This window comes from Leucopleurus acutus, assembly GCF_964270905.1.
Source record: "Leucopleurus acutus genome assembly, chromosome: 10".
NCBI lineage: Eukaryota > Metazoa > Chordata > Mammalia > Artiodactyla > Delphinidae > Leucopleurus > Leucopleurus acutus.
In genome coordinates, this window is record NC_139153.1 from 47,694,849 (window position 1) to 47,714,513 (window position 19,665).

The 19,665-nt window shown below is 35.6% G+C and overlaps 1 protein-coding gene across 1 annotated transcript in view; it reads left to right on the forward strand.

Moving 5' to 3' along the window:
* The window catches only part of TOPAZ1 (testis and ovary specific TOPAZ 1), a gene marked incomplete at both ends in the record, with an annotated part of 68,114 nt that overhangs the window by 40,731 nt on the left and 7,718 nt on the right, over window positions 1-19,665 (forward strand). The window contains 7 exons of the mRNA XM_082847921.1: window positions 541-656; window positions 6,857-6,923; window positions 7,966-8,140; window positions 8,845-8,945; window positions 11,388-11,553; window positions 16,910-17,074; window positions 18,669-18,872. Coding sequence (XP_082704047.1) covers window positions 541-656; window positions 6,857-6,923; window positions 7,966-8,140; window positions 8,845-8,945; window positions 11,388-11,553; window positions 16,910-17,074; window positions 18,669-18,872 — 994 coding nt within the window. The remainder of the gene's footprint in view (window positions 1-540; window positions 657-6,856; window positions 6,924-7,965; window positions 8,141-8,844; window positions 8,946-11,387; window positions 11,554-16,909; window positions 17,075-18,668; window positions 18,873-19,665) is intronic.

Sequence of the window (19,665 nt, forward strand, 5' to 3'; positions counted from 1 at the left end):
ATCTTTTCGTGATGTATGTAAGTCAAATCATTATGCTGTGCACCTTAAACTTACACAGTGCTGCATGTCAGTTATATCTCAACAAAACTGGTAGATAGATAGATAAATTTAAAATTAAAAAAATGAAAAGAAATTACTGCTCACCTGTAGTCATTGTAGAAAACCTCAGTTTAATACCTCTCAGGAATTTTATCATCAGGGATACAGTACAACCACCAGTGCTATACTTACTAAAAGACAGAATGAGTACCAAATGAGGTACAGCTGATAAAGTGGTTGAGCTAACTTGGAGAACAGGAAGAATATACAAGTTTGCATTCAAAAGTATTATTTTCATTTTTATTTTAAATTCTTGATGTAAGCAGTCTTATTGTGGTTCTCAAATATTTGAAGAAAAATATGCTTCAAAGTTTTAAAATGAATTTTAATTCTGTTTGTCTCCATGTTACACTTCTTCCATCAGTCTCATTTTTTTCCACACACATTGGTTTTGACTCTCATATTTTTATGAGAATGACTACTGTTTTCCCTCTTCTACAGCTTGTTGAAGCTGGGATGGTACTTGACCCAGAACACTTTAACTATATTATTAAGCTTTTATACCAAGTACAGGCTTCCAAGCAAGAAATAACTGAAGTTCTGGAAATGAAATCCAGGTAAGAAGAATCACTATAATTAGGACTAAAATATATGTATTTTGGTGGGGACTTAAAAAGGATGAAGGCAAAGCACTTATTATTGTTCATATGCTCACCGTAAGCCCTTCTCCTTCCTTTGGCTATGGCCTAGTCACATTGTCATCAGCTGCTTCTAGCCAACCCTCCTGGCCAGCCTCACCAGATCTTTTTCAGTACCTGATTTCATCTCAGTGCCTGGCAGATCAAATGTAAAGTCTCCCTTGCTCTGTTTCATAACTTGCTTGATTCTACTTAATGCACTCTCTTATGTGTATACAAATTACTTTAATTCTTTTTTCTCTCTCACTTCTTGCCACATTAAATAAAATACTTTAATGTCTCTCCTTCATTCTTTTTATTGATTGATTGATTGATCGATGGCTGTGTTGGGTCTTTGTTGCTGCGCGCAGGCTTTCTCTAGTTGCGGTGAGCGGGGGCTACTCTTTGTTGTGGTGCGCGGGCTTCTCATTGCGGTGGCTTCTCTTGTTGCAGAGCATGGGCTCTAGGTGCCTGGGCTTCAGGAGTTATGGCTTGCGGGCTATGGAGCGCAGTCTTAGTAGTTGTGGCGCATGGGCTTAGTTGCTCCACAGCATGTGGGATCTTCCCAGACCATGGCTCGAACCCGTGTCCCCTGCATTGGCAGGTGGATTCTTAACCACTGCGCCACCAGGGAAGCCCTCTCCTTCATTCTTTCTCTTACTTGTTCACTTTCTCTATTCAGTTTATGGGCCTCCAAAGGCCTTAAAAAAAAAAAAACCCTGTACTAATTGTAAGAGTAGTACCATAATATACCTGTATTGAGAAAAAGGAAAGCCATGACTTCTATAAAAATTTTTATTATGCTGTCACGTACATAGAGAAAAGTATACAAATTTTAAGTATTTAAATGAACTGTAACTTTTTAACAAAATCAAATTTGATAAAGTGCAAATGATATCAACCACCAAAGTCCTTGAGAGTGCCCAGAAAGCTCCCTCCTTCAGAGGAGCTTCCACAGTTGTTTTTATCTCATTTCTTATTATCCTCTAGTACAGAGGTTTCCAAACTTTCTTGGTTCACAGTGTCCAGAGGCCAAAATAAATACATTAACAGTACCATTTATTAAGTAGTTAAATCCAAACAAGTTAGTAGCAGTTTGACAGTGTCTGACAGATGTCGCTTGAAAATTTAAAATGACCTGAGGAGCCCCTGTGAATTTGCTCTAGTGCTCTGGATGCCATAGTGCAGTTAGGGAATTTCAGCTCTAATTATACTACTTCCCTTCAAACACCAGCATTTAAGGCACATTTGAGTTCTTCAGGTTCTATGATTTTTTTAAATTCCTTTAGTGATAGTTAATACTATTTATGTTGCATATGAAAATTATGACAATTTATTTGGTAACCCCTAAGTTTGAAAATTGTATCCTTATGCACTCTCCCCCTTCCTGTGTGCTTGCTTCAAAACAGTTATCTTGTATTTTTTAGGAGGTATTAACATTGGTGACCTATTTATTAGTGAAGGAGAAAATTTAAAAATAACTGTGGGTAGCTAAGATGTGTAGATCATGGTTGGGGATATGGACCCAGCCCCAAGGCAGAAGGAAAAAAAATTTAGTATTTATTATTTTATATTTGAATTTATATCTTCTGATGTTCTTTGAAATTATTACCCGTTTCTAGACAGGGACGTGAATTTTAATGGACATTCTTATTTTGATTTTGATTATAATTTTTAGTTAGCTGTAGTTCATTTGAAAGGCTTTCGCTTTCAGTGGATAAGGCTACTACAAAGAATTCTGACATTTATATTCAGGACATCAGTGAAAATTTAGGTGTGTATATAATCTAGGAAATTTGTTAACATACATTTACTGACTTTAAAAATTGTATTTTGAAATAATCTTAGATTTACAGAAATGTTGCAAAAATTAGTGTGGCGAATTCCCATGTTCCTGTCATCTAGCTTCCTTTCATGTTAACATCCTACATAATAATAGTGCCAATATCAAAACTAGGAAATTAATTTTGGTATAAATCCATTAACTCACTACAGATCATATTGCACTGTAGTAGGATGCACATGGTTCAGTATATCTTATTACTGGTTAAGTTAACCTTTATCACTTAGTTAAAAAGATTATCTGCCAAGTTTCTACACTGTAAAGTTACTCTTTGTCCTATTGTAATGAATAAATATCTTGGGGAAGAGACTTTAGCATTATGTATTATGCTGTTTCTCCTCAAAACTTCATACATTAATTTTAGTATTCTTCAATGGCTCTTTACTACAGGTTACTACTGTGGTATTTACCCAATGGTGATTTTGTATTTTCCCCATTTTTTCTACATTAAAAGAATTTTATTTATTTATTTGGCTGCACTGGGCCTTAGTTGTGGCACGCAGGATCTTTAGTTGCGGCATGCAGGATCTAGTTCCCTGACCAGGGATCGAACCCGGGCCCCCTGCATTGGGAGTGCTGAGTCTTAGCCACTGGACCACCAAGAAAGTCCCTTTTCTACATTTATTTATTTATTTTTAAATAGCATGCTTCCTTTTTTTAAATAGCTATTATTGCTGGGGGGTTTTAAAAATATTTATTTATTTGTTTGGTCACACCAGGTCTTAGTTGTGGCAGGTGGGCTCCTTAGTTGCAGCTCACCAGCTCCTTAGTTGTGGCATGCGAACTCTTAGTTGCGGCATGCGTGTGGAATCTAGTTCCCTGACCAGAGGTCGAACCCAGGCCCCCTGCATTGGGATTGTGGAGTCTTAACCACTGCACCACCAGGGAAGTCCCTCCCTTTTCTACATTTATTAATTGGAATTTTTCAGTAAAGAAGAGCTGTCCCTTCTCCATTTATTTACTTATTCAAAATTTATGTCAATGTGAACTCATGGCTGTTTATTTTATTCTATGGGTTACTCATAATCTAATAATATAGTTATTTATTTTGTTGCTCAAATTGTTCCAAATTTGACCTTTGGGAATTCCTTCAGGTTTGTTCCTACATCCTTTCATCATTTTTTTCCCGTTTTTCTACCACTTTTGTGTTATTTGAAGCCACAGAGTTAAGTCTCATCTTCTCTTTTCCCTGCTCCAACATTGGCAGCAACCATTTCTCCAAGGAGCTCTCGTTCGTTTTATTAGAGAATGGTATTTCAAAACCAAGACCTGAATGTGTTCATTGCTGCTAGAGTATCATTGCAGCCAGGTCTTCTCAGTGGACAGGGCTAGGAAATATATGTATGTATACACAACATACATACACACACAAGATATATATATTTATTTCTCTATTTTTATATATATTACAAAAAACATGAGTACATACTGATAGCTTGATTCGAATCCAGCACTACAGGTTCATCTTAGCCATCCCTTTTTCATATTTATAAATTCTTTCTCCAACAGTGAGAAACCTGACTCTCATTATCTACAATATATTTGCTCATTTATTCAGTCTTATGATCCACAAAAAGTAGTTTCAGAACTGCTAACCCATACCTCTGTGGGAAAAAAATTTAGTACATTTTTAGTATAAGGTTATTATAGTATTCAGCCAAAATATTGCTTCCTAAGTTATTTTGTTTAGTTCTTTTTTTTTCCTATGCCCATTCAATGTGATTATTCATTTGTAGACCATTTAGGTTTATTTATTACTGTTTGTATTATATTTTCAGTTATCCCACATCCTAGTTGGTTTGAATTATTTAGGGAAGTATGTGAAAAATTGCTGTCTGTTCTAACAGTCAATGCTGTACTAAAAAGATGCAATGAGCAATGTTACTCCAGTTTACTCCTGCTCCACCGTTTCCATTTCATCCTCCTCTCTACCCCTTTTCCACCTACATACTGGAGGTAACCAGTCTTTCAGTTTTATCCTCTTAAAATGAGCAGATGTGTATGTATTTTCTTATATCTACTTCTTTATTACATATAGTGTAGAAAATAATGCTCTTTTTTTTTAATTTGCTTTTTTTCACTCAGACAGTATATCCTGGAAATCAATCTAAATCAGTCCATAGAGAAATTTGTCATCTTTTAAACAATGCAGAGTACTCCATTTTATGGATATACTTTAGGTTATTCAATCAGTGATGGGTATTTAAGTTGTCCCCAATATTTTGTAATTTAAAACAATGCTACTGCTCTTGGATTGGAAGAATTAATATTGTTAAAATGACCATCCTACCCAAAGCAATCTACAGATTTAATGGTATCCCTATCAAATTACCCATGACATTTTTCACAGAACTAAAACAAATAATCCTAAAATTTATATGGAATCACAAAAGACCCAGAATTCCCAAAGCAATCCAGAGGAAAAAGAACAAAGCTGGAGGCAGAGCCCTCCCAGACTTCAGACAATACTACAAAGCCACAGTAATCAAAACTGTATGGTACTGGCACAAAAACAGACATGCTGATCAATGGAACAGAATAGAGAGCCCAGAAATAAACCCACACACAGTTAATCAGTTAATCTTCAACAAAGGAGGCAAGAATATTCAATGGAGAAAAGACAGTCATTTCAACAAGTGGTGTTGGGAAAGCTGGACAACTTCATATATTTAAATCAGTAAAGTTAGAACATTTCCTCACACCATATACAAAATAAACTCAAAATGGTTTAAAGACCTAAATATAATGACACCATAAAAATCCTAAAAGAGAACATAGGCAAAACATTTTCTGACATAAAACGTAGCAATATTTTCTTAGGTCAGTCTCCCCAGGCAAAAGAAATAAAAGCAAAAATAAACAAATGGGGCCTAATGAAACTTAAAAGCTTTTGTACAGCAAAGGAAACCATAAACAAAAGACAACCTACAGACAGGGAGAAAATATTTGTAAACGATGCGACCGACAAGGGCTTAACTTCCAAAATATATAAACAGCTCATACAACTCAATATCAAAAAACCAAACAACCCAATCAAAAACTGGGCAGAAGACCTAAATAGACATTTCTCCAAAGGAGACATACAGATGGCCAACCTGAAAAGATGCTCAACATCGCTAATTATTAGAGAAATGCAAGTCAAAATTACAATGAGGTATCACCTCACACCAGTCAGAACGGCCATCATCAAACAGTCTACAAACAATAAATGCGGGAAAGGGTGTGGAGAAAAGGGAACCTTCCTACACTGTTGGTAGGAATGTAAATTGGTACAGCCACTATGGTGAACAGTATGGAGATTCCTTAAAAAGCTGAAAATAGAGTTGCCGTATGATCCAGCAATCCCATCCCTGGGCATATATCCAGAAAAGACGAAAACTGTAATTCAAAAAGAAACATGCACCCCAGTGTTCATAGCAGCACCATTTACAATAGCCAAGACATGGAAGCTACCTAAATGACCATTGACAGATGAATGGATAAAAATTAGGAACTTGTCCTTCCTTTTTAATGCTCTGGAATAATTTATAAAGCATCGGGACTAATTACCAAAATTGACCCCATAGTTGGCTGTCACACACTATTGTTAGTTTAATGGAACGCTCCTCTTTTCTCCTTTTCTTCTTCTCCTCTTCCCAGTTGCCAGTGTGCTTCTCCTTTCATTTTTGTCTTTTTTTCTTTCCCAGAAGCTATCTATACATTTCACAAATCACTTTCTTTAAATCATACAAAACTTTTAAGTTCCTTCTGTGTAGTTTGTGTTCTAATATACCCAGACAGTTTTTTTCTTAGCATTTTCAAATTTAGTGTGGACTTTGTCTTTGTAATGGTAGTTCTTAATCAATGTTAGGTCCCTCTGGTAGTTTCCCTTTTTGGTTCTCCCCTACAAGTATTTTTGTTTGTTTGCTTTGTTTTGTTTTGGTCAGTATTTGCTTGCCACAAATCCTTATGGACCAGTGAGAGTGAAGTGGGAGGAGTAGAGATGAAGTGCTGAGATTTAATTTTTTTCTCTTTTTAATCACAATTATCTTAAAGTTTTGACATTCTCTGTCTTCAAGTTAGGATGAAGGTATGATTTCATGTGGAATTTGCTTTTTCCTCCTTGTTGCCTGTGGTTTAGGAGGAAATAGTATAAGTTAGGTGTCTGTGCAGTTGCCATTTTCTTCAGCGCTGAATAATTTTTATAGTATATTTCTCTTTCTCCAGTCTCTTAGGTATAATTTATAGAACAGATGAATTAGGACCAATATTGACTTCTTGGGTGATGAACATAATTAACCCTTTTTTATTGTTAAAGGTTACAGATGAGGCAGTTTATAAAGAACTGGAAGTGTGATTTAGAGTCAGCTTTGAATGAAATAGAGGTATGCTGATTATCTTTTAAATAAATTTCTGGGATCTCCAAAAACCAATAACAACAAAGAAACTTTGGATAGTAACCCAGTTTTAGAAAAGTTTTACAATGCGGCTGTTACACAGAGAAAAGAAGGAAAAGAAGTTTAATTTTTTGCAGGTTAATACTTTGAAATGCAAACATAATTTCTAGAGTTGTGAACTGTTCTAAAAATAATTCTCGAAATAGTTCAGTTTAAAATTGACTTATGTTAAGCTATAATAATCTATAGCTTAGCCTTTAATTCTTGTCACTAGGCAGACTCCCTCAGTGCACAAATGACTTGGCTTTCTTGTCGAGATCCATAGGTGGCTGCAGTATGTGACATGACAGGGTAAAGCCAAGGTCATTGTGCACTCTCCAAGCATTTAAAGTCTGAAAAAGAAATAGAGGACTTTCAGGATGACTGTACTTTTTAATTTAAGATCATTTTTGTACTCATTCTAGTAATTGTTGATCTAGTCTAAATTAGAATTTATATACTTGAAACAATTTTTTGTTGGCATGGGAAACTTTCTTAGTTTAGAATTGAAAATAATAGGAAGATAGTAAGTTTACTGAAATTTACCTTGTAGCGCCTTTTGTAGAAGAAATGTAATGCCCAAAATTATGTGTGGGCTGCAAATCATAAATGGCCAACTAACTGTAAAATGCAATCTCTAAAAGTAGTAAAATAGTGTATTGCTGTGGAAGTAGCTCAAATCATGCTGCTAATCATCTGTTTTCCTTAAATCTATCTCCACTGTGTAGTTCAGGTTTGAGGGTGACATCATTAAGTACATTAGGAGCTAGATAATTAAAACAAGTGTATGTTGACATCTGGAACTTATAGAGGCATTGCTATGTACAGTAACATGTTACTGCTGTTGTAACACTTGTCAGTAAGTTTATAAGGTTTGCAGAGATTGTCTTATTAATTTCTGTATATCTGATGCCTGCATGTGCCTACCCCATAATACGTTTGCATAAATGACAACTTGCATTTTTTGTTTTGTTTTTAATAATTCTCATAGCATTATAAAGAAAAAGGTGACTGGACCAAATTGGGAAATTTATACATTAACATAAAACTGGGCTGTGAAAAATTTGCAGATTTCCAGAGATTTTGTGCTTGTATTGCTGAAACACTGACAAAAGACTGTAAAGAAGAGAGACCAGGTGTTCCATTTTGTGAATTCGCTGAAACAAGTAAATGTCACTGTTTTTGTCTGAGTATTGTGTGTTAGGGTGATACAGTGTTCTTTATTATTGATTGATGGATTGACTGGTACAATGTTCATAACATATAAAGCTCTTAATAGTCTCCATGTTGGAGATAAGTTAACACTGCAGTTTTTAGATACTTTTCCTTGTTTTTATAAATTTTTCCATCTATTTATTGTTAAATTAGATTATAATGATAAAAGGTCAATAGAATATCAAATGTTTCATGTTCTTATTTTTCTTTTCATTCAGATTGGTAAAACTATTGCTAAGAAATTGTAGTGGAGCATCTGAATTTTTGAATCATTAAGTTGTTACTATCTTCACTATTGCCACGTCAACAAAATTCCTATATTTTTGAGACCTTTCTTTTTACATCAGCTCTTCACCGCTATATTCTCTGTCAGGGTCGGCAAACTCTGTAAAGGACCAGATTTTAGGCCTTGCACGCACAGTATATAATCTGTGTCACACGGTTTTCTTTTCAAACAACCCTTTAAAATAAAAACCATTCTTAGAATCTCAGCAGGCTGTACAAAAACAGGCCACAGGCCAGATTTGGCCCATGGGCTATAGTTTGCTGATACCTGGTCTTTGTGGTAATATCACTAATTCCATATTAAATTTGCCTTTTCCATCATTCTAAGGGACTGTTTCACTTTCTTCCATGTACCTACTTTGTGTTTCAGTTAGCAAAGATCCACAAAACAGTGAAGTAGATAAAACTTTGCTGGGAAGAATTGGAATCAGTGCTATGTACTTCTACCACAAGCTGTTGCAGTGGTCCAAGGTACTTCACTAAATTTTATTTTGGCTTGGTATATAGAGTGTTAGTTTAAAATTTTTGAGCAGAATATAGGTTAACCCTGAAAATTTGCTAATAATTTGCTAAAAATTTGCTAATAATCATTACGGGTGGCAAATTGAAACTTACACAATAAGTGAATTATTAGGTGGTATATTAGGCAAATACGGAAAGGAGATGGCATGAGAAGAATATCTGTGACTACTATGAAGAATCTCAGTATAAGGAACACTTAGGAAGCTGTGCTAAATATCGTATTTATTTGAAGCACCTTTCAATTCAGAATTTATTTTGCCAGCTCTTGAGTATTGGTAGTATTATAATTTTGGAAGCTCTCTCTTAAGATGAACCCGAGATGCTAACAATTAACAGAACTCTTTTAAAATCACTTCTTAGGATGCTCTGGAATACTGTATACCATATATCTTCATGTCTACCTTTGAGGCTTAGCTCACCATAGAAGTGGTGTAGTGATTCTAGACCATATTGTGCTATCATTGTTTAGATTTCCCTGAGGTGGTGGTGGAGTTATAGATTCAATAAAGTTAAGTAAAGTAAAGGACAGAAAAATCCAAAATAGGGAGAAGTGCTGAGGGATGGAGAGTAAGATGGTTGAGAGTGGGGTTACTATTGAATCAACTATTAAAATGTATATTTTATTCCTTCCTTCTTTTTATAAAGAGGTTATTTCACAATTGAAATAATATTTAAGGACATGATCACTCAGGTACACATACAAAATTCATGAATTTTTTTTAAAAGAAAATAATTTTTAAATAATCATTGTACAGAAGGTCTCCAGTCTCCAACGTCTTCTAAGCGGTTTAGCACTTATTGTGTGGTAGGCCTGGGATGGGCAAAATGTACCTTGGCTCCGCTCTCACATTCTAGCTTAAAGTCTATCATAGCATTAATTTCTTGGGTATTTAATGCTTGAGAATTTGAGGACTACCTAGTTAGAAGACCCTTTTTTAAAACTCAGACTGATTTTGCTGAAATTTTAGAGTATGTTTTAATTTTATTTGGTTTCTTTTTAAAGATTTATTTTTGATATGGAACATTTTTAAAGTCTTTATTGAATTTGTTACAATATTGCTTCTGTTTTATTTTGTTTTTTTGGCCATGAGGCATGTGGGGTCTTATCTCCCCAACCAGGAATCAAACCCGCACCCCCTGCATTGAAAGGCGAAGTCTTAACTACTGGACCGCCAGGGAAGTCCCCTTTATTTGGTTATTTTTATTTAGGATATAAGCAGTTGGTGAATTTGTGCCCTTTTCTTTTCTTTTTTTTTTTTTTCCTGGCCGTGCTGCGCGGCATGTGGGATCTTAGTTCCCAGACCATGGATTGAACCCGTGCCCCCTGCAGTGGAAGCACGGAGTCTTAACCACTGTACCGCCAGGGAAGTCCCAATGCCTGTATTTTAATTTTAAATGTTAACTATCTTATTTAGAATGAGTATTTTATTATCTTACTTAGCATGAATTTTTTAATGAAATATTCCATTTTGAACATAAAAGTAAAACCACTGAAATTAAACTTAAGGTATCCCTTGAAAAATGCACTCATTTATACAGTCAGATTGAAAGTACTTTGACATCATAATATGCATCTGACTCAAAATAGCATGTAATATAATATAAAACAAGAGTCTGAAAACCAAAAGCCAGATCTGGCCCACAGCCTGTTTTTATACAGCTCATGAGCTAAGAATGTTTTTTACATTTTTAAAGATTTAGAAATTTAAAAACAACCAAAAAGAATATGAAGCTGACCAAATGTGACCTGCAAAGCCTAAAGCATTTACTGTCTGGCTTTTAATGGAAAAATTTTGCTGACCTTGGTATAAAATAATAACACATGTCCAATTTCTGATGTCCACCCTAGAGACAGCCTTTATGTAGACAATGTGAAATAATTATCCTATTGACTCAAAAAAACAATTTTCAGACAACAATTTTATCCCCCCCTTTTTTTCTATCATTTTCTATCATTCTTTATTTAAATTTCATATGAAATAATCTTTTCATTGACTTTCCCTCCTGGATCTCAGGATGATCAACAGAAGAAGAGCAAAAACATAGGATGGGTAGCTTTCCACATTAAGGCATGAAATCCTTTTGCCAAATGAAATCTTTAGAGGAGGCTCAGTGAATAAAACAGATGAAAGGAGAACCGAGGAAAGGGGGCCCAGTGGTGGGCGTGGTTAATGAGACAAAGCCCTGCTTGCTCACCTTCCCTTTCCATCTTTGTGGCTGAGCAGGAAAGGGCTTAAGGAGAGAGTCTTAGAGCAGTTTGGCAACCATCAGTCTAGAATTATTCAAATTGCATAATTGACTTCTATATAATTATCAGTGACTTTGTACCTCTATAATACTCTTAATGATTGATACTCAGTGGGTTTTTTTGTCTTTTTTTTTTAACTCTAGGGAAGGAAGGTCTTAGATAAACTATATGAATTAAAAATACATTTTACAAGTTTAAAAGGACTTACAGGGCCTGAGAAGTTAGCACCGAGATGTCAAATTGTGAATATTGCAGCAGAAATTTTTCTAAAAAGTGGAAGCCTAGATGGCGCCATTTGGGTGTTAAGGGGTAAGTTCTGATATATGCCAGCATGAAATAATTTGTTAAGCTTGTTATAAATTCTTGGTTTTGTAGTTACCTCAAGTTGATACTGAATTGTGGGTGATAATTTGGTCTAAACCCCTAGTGATCATGCGGGTAGGAAAGGTTGTTATATAAAATGAAAGGAGAATGGTAACCTAGCTTTAAAGAAGAAACTGTGTGAACCTTTGCTGAAAAGTTAGTTCTTACTTTGGCCTAAGCACTGTATAGATGCTTTACCTGATTATCTCAATTAATCTTCATAGAAACCCTATGAGTTTGGAATTATTACAATCCCCATATTATTGATAAGAAAATGTTGTCAGGGCTTCCCTGGTGGCGCAGTGGTTGAGAGTCCGCCTGCCGATGCAGGGGACACGGGTTCGTGCCCCGGTCCGGGAAGATCCCACATGCCACGGAGCGGCTGTGCCCGTGAGCCATGGCCGCTGAGCCTGCGCGTCCGGAGCCTGTGCTCCGTGACGGGAGAGGCCACAGCAGTGAGAGGCCCGCGTACCGCAGGAAAAAAAAAAAAAAAAAAAGAAAATGTTGTCAGAGACAGTAAGCAGCTTGCCCAAAATGACATAACAAGTAAGGAGTGGAGGCCGGATTTAATCCCAGACAGTACAGCTTCAGAGCCCAAGCTTCAGCTGCTGAAACAGGGAAATCCTGATTGCAGTCTGCGTAACTCTATCTTTGCATGTGCCGACAACCATGGCTCCAAACCAAGACAGTAAAGATTATTTCCCCCAGTAAGTCAAATCATCTAATAGAAATTGCAATGAAATTAAGCCAGCAGAAGCAACCAAGGTTAGTTTGGCATGAGGTAAATAAAATTTAGAGAGCACAGTAGTAGCACAGCATCTAATGTAGCTTTGGCTACTTGGACCATCAAGCAGATTTTATTTGATAAAATGAGATAGATAAGAATGAAGAAACTTCGAGAATCTCAGTTTAGGTGGAAGATGGAATAAACTCACAAGTAAATAAAATAGAAAACTTTTACACTAACACACAAAACTAGCATGCATACATATTCATATATACATAAAATACCATATTCACTGCTGAGGGTTTATGGAATATAGAGGTTGTGATTAGACTTTGTGATCAAAAGCTTGTTGGAAAAGGTTTTCTTCAACTTAACAAATGTAACCAGTGAGTTTTCCTAGGACGGGAAGATTAATCAAAGTAGAAAGATACCACACAAAATACAAATATACAAATACAAAATAGAATGTGCATAAAAATAGGAAGTAGCAAAATGCAAGCCAGAGCTCACAAGCTCTGTGAGAAAGAAAAAATGTGGCAAGAATGGAAAGGGTAAAATAGTTGGTAAAAATGGGCCTGGATGATCTTCTGCCTAAAAGTTTCTGGCAAAACTAGTCTATCTCAAACTAGAGACTGGGGGAGGGTTTGTGGGAGGGGTGTGGAGTAGTCTATGGAGATTTTAAATTTTTATAATTTTGTTGTTTCAATTTTGAGATTATCTTTTAAAATTCTATCAGTTACAAACACAGGATTTTCTTTTGCAGTGACCATTCCAATTGAAAGTCATTTTTCATAAGTAAAATTTTATTTCTTTGAAAAAAGAGGGCCCACAGAAGTATGTTAAGTTATCCCCAGAATTTTTTGGTTCTTCAAAGGTTCTGCAGTGAACAGGCCACTCTCAAGAAAGGAAATACAAATGGCTTGATCTCACTTGTAATAAGTGAGAGTAATACTCACTTGTATTAAGAGAAATAAACATTAAAATCCTAAACACCTGTCAGACCAGCAAAGATTAAAGTTTTGTGATATGCTTTTCGTGAGGGTATAGAGAAATGAGCCTTCACATATATTGTCTTTAGGGGCTTTTTGACAAAATATCTGTCAAAATTTAGTAATGCATATTTCCTTTAATCTGTTAACTCCATTTCTAGGAATTTGTCCTACAAACACATTTATATCTGTATACAGGGGTATGCACTGTAAGTTATATGGAATCTCTTTTTTAAACCATCAACAATGATAACAAAGAATTCCAGATAACTTAAGTGTCTGTTAAGGGTGTACCAGTTAGTGAAACTGTGTGACAGCCATATGATGGAATAGAACGACGTAGAGCTGCAAATACTCATTGGAATGATCTCCAGGATTTACCACCAAGTGAAAAAAGGAATGTGCTGACCGGTGTACACAGTATGCTACCACTTCTGTAAAAAAATAAAATGGATACATACATACTTGCTTTATACCCTTAAAATACTTGCAGAAGGATGCACAAGAAACTAGTAATAGTGGGTGCTTCTGGGAAGAAGAATTGACTGCTTGGAGGACAGGGATGAGAGGCATATTAACTTGTTACATATTTTTTCTATATTTTTTGCTTTTAAAAATATGTGCATTTATTACCTACTAAACTTTTTAAAGAAGGGGTTTACATACACTTACTCATATTTGAGTAATGTAGAATATTTTATACATTTTTTTTTTTTTTTTTTTTGCGGTACGCGGGCCTCTCACTGTTGTGGCCTCTCCCGTTGCGGAGCACAGGCTCCGGACGTGCAGGCTCAGCGGCCATGGCTCACGGGCCCAGCCGCTCCGCAGCATGTGGGATCTTCCCGGACCGGGGCACGAACCCGTGTCCCCTGCATCAGCAGGCGGACTCTCAACCACTGCCCCACCAGGGAAGTCCACATTTTTATTTAATGGGTGGCAGCCATTATGCAGCAGTCCCCAACCTTTTTGGCACCAGGGACCGGTTTCGTGGTAGACAATTTTTCCACGGTGGGGGGGGCGGGGTTGGGGCGGGGAGGAATGGTAATGCCAACAATGGGGAGCGGCAGATGAAGCTTTGCTCGCTTGCCCGCGCTCACCTCCTGCTGTGCGGCCCAGTACCGGTCTGCAGCCCATGGATTGGGGACCCCTGCTCTATTGTTTGGGCCTTACACATTTTCACTTTCACATTTTAAACTCTTTTTCAGCATTGGTACCTTGTATCCTGGCAAATGAACAACAAATTCCTACCTTGCCTTATATACCCTTACCAGCATTAAAAAAAAACCTTAAAACTATAATTTTATAATTAAGGTTTGGAGGCTGAAGAATAAATGTCTTAACTTTCTAGAATACAAATTTTGTAAAAAAAAAATTTATATATGCTATTTATTGAGAAACTGCTCTTGAATTTTTAAAATAACTTTTATTGCCTTTATATAAGTAATACATGGTTATTACGATTTAATAATATGTTTTGCTTATCCACCCCTTCTTATTTCTCTATAATGAAATATAGAGAAATTTCTATAGAGAAATAAGGGGTGGATAAGCAAAACTGATGACAAAAAATCCTTATTCAGCCAGCCACCCAGTGTTATAAATAACACTATAGTGTTACTATACAGACTCTTTAGTACCTTTCATTTTCATCAGGCAACAGTCTTTCTGTGGACATCTTTCTGTGAAAGGGAATATTCCTCTACAACATCACTTAATGGGCTGCATAGTTTTCCATCTTATAAACAAATATAGATAAACATAGATACATAGATATGTCCATGAGTCCACTTTTCTTGAACTAGCTGGTTTTTAAATTTCTATGATAAACAAAATCCCTACTAAACATCCCTGCTAAATCTTAATTATGCCCTTAGGATAAATTCTGATGGAATTGCTGGGTAAAGGTAAGGGCAGTTTAAAGCTTTTTGATAAATGTTGGCAAATTTGCCCTTGTTGCCATTCAGATTTGCAGCAAGTTATTTTGAGTTAATTAGAAAGCCTCCCTTTGTGAGAAAATCCTTAGAGAACAATTGCATAGGTATTGTCTATACAGTCATTGTCCTGTTAGGGATCACAGGTGCACATAAACAGTCCAGATGTTAGTGCCCAATTTTATGTTTTTTAGTTACCAGACAGACTGGCGCACTTCAGTTTATGCAAACCCTAATCTGGCTATTCTGAACATTCCATTCCAGGTGTTACCTCTGTGAATAGAATACAGAAGTACTCTACACCTTTAGAAGTGTTGAACTAATTATACTCATCTTGCCAGCATTTCAAGATGCATATTATGAAGCAAACACCCTTGCCAAATTCATTATTATTTTTCCTATCTCTTTGTTAGTTTGACAGGATAAAAGTGATATTCACTCGTTTGTTTTGCATTTAATTGCTTATTAGAAAATTTAACTATTTTTCTTTTTATTTCTATTTGTACTTATTCTTTTGTGAATTACCAGTTCACATTCTTGGTCTGTTTTTTAATATTAGTATTTCTCATCATTATTGATTTAATCAATTGAGAAGTAAATTAATGAAGGTATCTGTCTAAATGAGTTAATAATTGTAAAGCACTAATATTTGTAAAACACTGCCTCGTAGGTAGTGTAAATCAAGTCAACCAGTCAAGGGAGCTCTAGTAATTTAAAAACAAGCTCCTGCTTTAAAGTTTTCTACTCGATACTTAAGACTTTATGTGGCATTGTATACTTGAATTATTAAATCTTTCTTTAATACTTTCTGTATTTACTGTGCTGGGAAGGCCACAAAAGAAAAGGATTGACTCCTGCTCTTACTCCAGTTGAAAAAGAACACAGGAATGTGATTTGAATGTTACATGACAACGTTTCATTATGTGTCTCATTATGTGTAAATGATTGAGGGAATTAGGTAAATGGTAAAATGCTGGCATTTCTAACATGTTAACACCTCCGTGTTCTATACTACAGTCTTCCATTGTTTTTCTCAATGTGAAAATCAGGGCAGAAATTAAGGAACTTCAGCATTATAGGTAATATTCTCTTTTCTTTAAGCTGTGTGATGAGTACCTAAGGATTCTTTTTATTACTTTATTATTATACTTTTGTAACTTCCATATGTTAGATATTCCTCTGTACATAGCAAGTATTTTATTTAAAAATTTTTGAATAGGCAGATATTGTGGGGGAAAGCTGCTCCCCAAGAATAACAAAACTAATTAAATTATGTATTCTTTACTGTAAACTTGTTTAATTTGTCTACACAAACAATATTTTACCTTATAATGTATACTCATTATAATCTGAACATTTTGTCATATAAAAATAATCATTAACTTCAGAATCAACAACTGATTGGTACATTTAGAAAAACGAAGAATTAGTAAAAAGGTAAAAATAACAAAATGGTCATTAGTTGCATCTTCTTAGGATGATGATCATCACTATATAAGTTGTTTCTAATAAATCTGAGCTATGGTTATCTTTCTGAGTACACATATTTAAGTTTTTCCACTTTCTCCAAAAGATACTTAAAAACATTTGTTGTGATTATACTGTTAAATGTAATTTTCATGGTGTAAAGTACTTGTACTTTTTCTTTTTGTAAGAGTCAGAGTGGGTCATCAATACACCACTGTGGCCTTGTGATAGACTGGATGTGCTCAATCGGCATAATCTGCTCTGTACAATTGCACAAGAAATTTTAGCGAAGAGTCTTTACAGACAGACATTTGAAGTTTTGCAAAATCTACCAGGTTTTCAAAATTCTCAAGGTATGTTTTTTAAAAAGTCTAGCTTAATTATCTCTGGCCCATCTGGTATTTAATAAGAAACAGTTCTCCACCTGTTTTGGTTGAATTTTATATTCCAGCATATATTTTTAATGATGTTTTTTGTAAAATGTGTTCTCTGCCAATTGAATAGGCTTTCCTGATGGTTTAAAAAAAAAAAAAGAACAAAAACCAGAGATGCTTATCTTTTATCAGCAGTTCCTACAAGGAGCATTTCATCATTCCTTTTCTAACCTCTGTCAAGTCATCAGCAATCAATGTTAAGTGACCCCAGCAAGCTTTATACTGTGCCTTAAAATAATTTTTTGCATTGGCATAATAAAGAATACCTTTTCTTTTATCACTTAACAAACAGAGAACATAGTTTCCATTACCTTGGAACATAGGAAAACATGGAATAAATGGAGGAAATTAAGCAGATGATGGGTTCAAAGAAAGAGAATGCCAGTGTGGGCAATGGCAGGCAGTGCTCTTGAATGCTTGCAAGTCATATGTCGGCAGCAAGAGAGAGTCCCTGTGAAGGGAAACAGCAAAAGCTTTGGGTCAGGAATGAGCTGGGCAATGGGTTCAGAGTGGTGGGTTAATGTTTAATGAAAACGTTAACTTGAAGGCCTCCCCTCAGTGCTTTATCACTCTCCATTTTCCCATGTATTCCACTGAGATACTGTATTGTCATTAACATTCTTATCTGATTCTCCCTCTAGATAGTAAGCTCCTTAAAGGCAATTGTTTTCTTTATTGTGGTATCCCTGGTACAATGGCTGCTGTAGAACTGGCTTTTGATATACAATTATCGTGATAATGAAACAAAGTATAATAGTGAGATCAAACAGATAGTTGTGCCAGATTTTGGAAGACCCTGAATGGCAGGCTAAAGGAATTTTCTCCTCTATGTGTAGTAAGGGGTCACTAGGGTTTTGGCGCCAGGGCGTGACATAATGGAGTTGGTATTTTCGGAAAGTTCCTCTGGTGGTAATGTTTAGAAAGAGACTAAAGGTAAGGAGATAAATTTCCTGATAAGGCCTAGACCACTAAAAAGCCCTAAAGTGATAAAGACCTAGAGTCTACTTCATAGACCCACCTGACTGAATATAGGGGATAAAAGAGTTGGAAGTATCCAAGGTGACTTCACTTTCTTCTGAGTGAAAAGCAGAAAGGAGTAGACATACCCAAGAAAGGAGGTTTGTTTTTTTTTTAAATTTGAGAGACAATATTTATGAGTGGATGATTTATTTTTAGTCGTGGGAAAAACAAGTCTGAGGTCTGCACTGTAGACAGAATGCAAACAGAACCGTGCAGATGCAGTCACACTTGAGGACCATGGACAGAGGTGTTAATGTAGCCTCTGAAATCATATTCCTTCCACATTCTCCATTACAAAGTGAATGAACCGTTTTGCTTTTGTTGAATTTTTTGTTTCTTTGTTAACTTAGTATGTAAGATGATTGCATTTTGGTGACTCTGACTCTTATAGCAGGTAGGAAGGGGCCAAGGAGAGCAGAGGGGAAAGGAGTAAGAGAGAAGTTTGAGAGAAGATAGATAAGTTTCACCATATCAATGATTTTTTTCTTTTCAGAAACTGTGGAGGTCTCACAGTATAGCCTTCTTTTTAATAAACTTCTAGATGCCTGTATAGAAAGCAACAGTCTTGGTATATCATCCTCTGTAGCAGAATTCATGATTTCAAAGAGCATCCCTATTGATTTTTCCTTTCTTAGAAGATTAATTACTTCTTTAGGAAGAAGTTATTTATGGCTCAAAGCCAGAGCCCACTACAAAAGTAAGTTACATTTTAAAATTTTAAATTTTGATATATTGGTTTTGAATTTGATTTTCTAACCTGAAATCTATGTATAATATTCATGGCGGGGCATTAAATATGTAAAAAGAGCAGTTGATACACATTTAAAAATAGTGGTCTACATAGATTTGTGCTCTTTTGAAACATGTTATTTCTCATTTCTAATTGCTGTATTTTTATTTCTTTCTATATTGGCATGTCCATGGGAGGATATGAAAAGGAAATAAATAACAGAATTTGAACCAGTTTGGCATATTTTATAAATATATAGGAGTAAACCAATTGGTAGAATGAAGCTTAAGGAATACATATTTATCCCTGGTATATCCCTGATCTTTTTGGTTAGAATATGTTATAACAGGCACATAGGAAGTACAGAGGGCGTCGTTACAACGCAACATGATATATAACAGTTTTTCACATGGCTCCTAGTAATGTTTACAACTGTTCCTCTCTAACAAGTAAGCCTAGAAAATGAATATCTTCTCTAGTCCCAATCTCCTTGCAAGTATTTTAATTAGAAAACAATTCTGTGTAGAATCTAGATCTAGAAAGGAATTCTTTTCTGCCTTCATGCAGTAATTTGTCTTAAATTTCCATTTCTACCACTATCAACTATATGACAAACATTTGAGTACCTACTCTGTGTCACCACTGTGCCAAATGTGTCAAACATCCCAGCCATCTTACACCAACAAAAACCTCTCTGAACTTGGAAGTGTTTTCAATGTTCCCAGCTGTGATCAGTTCAGCAAGTGGTAACTTTTTTTTC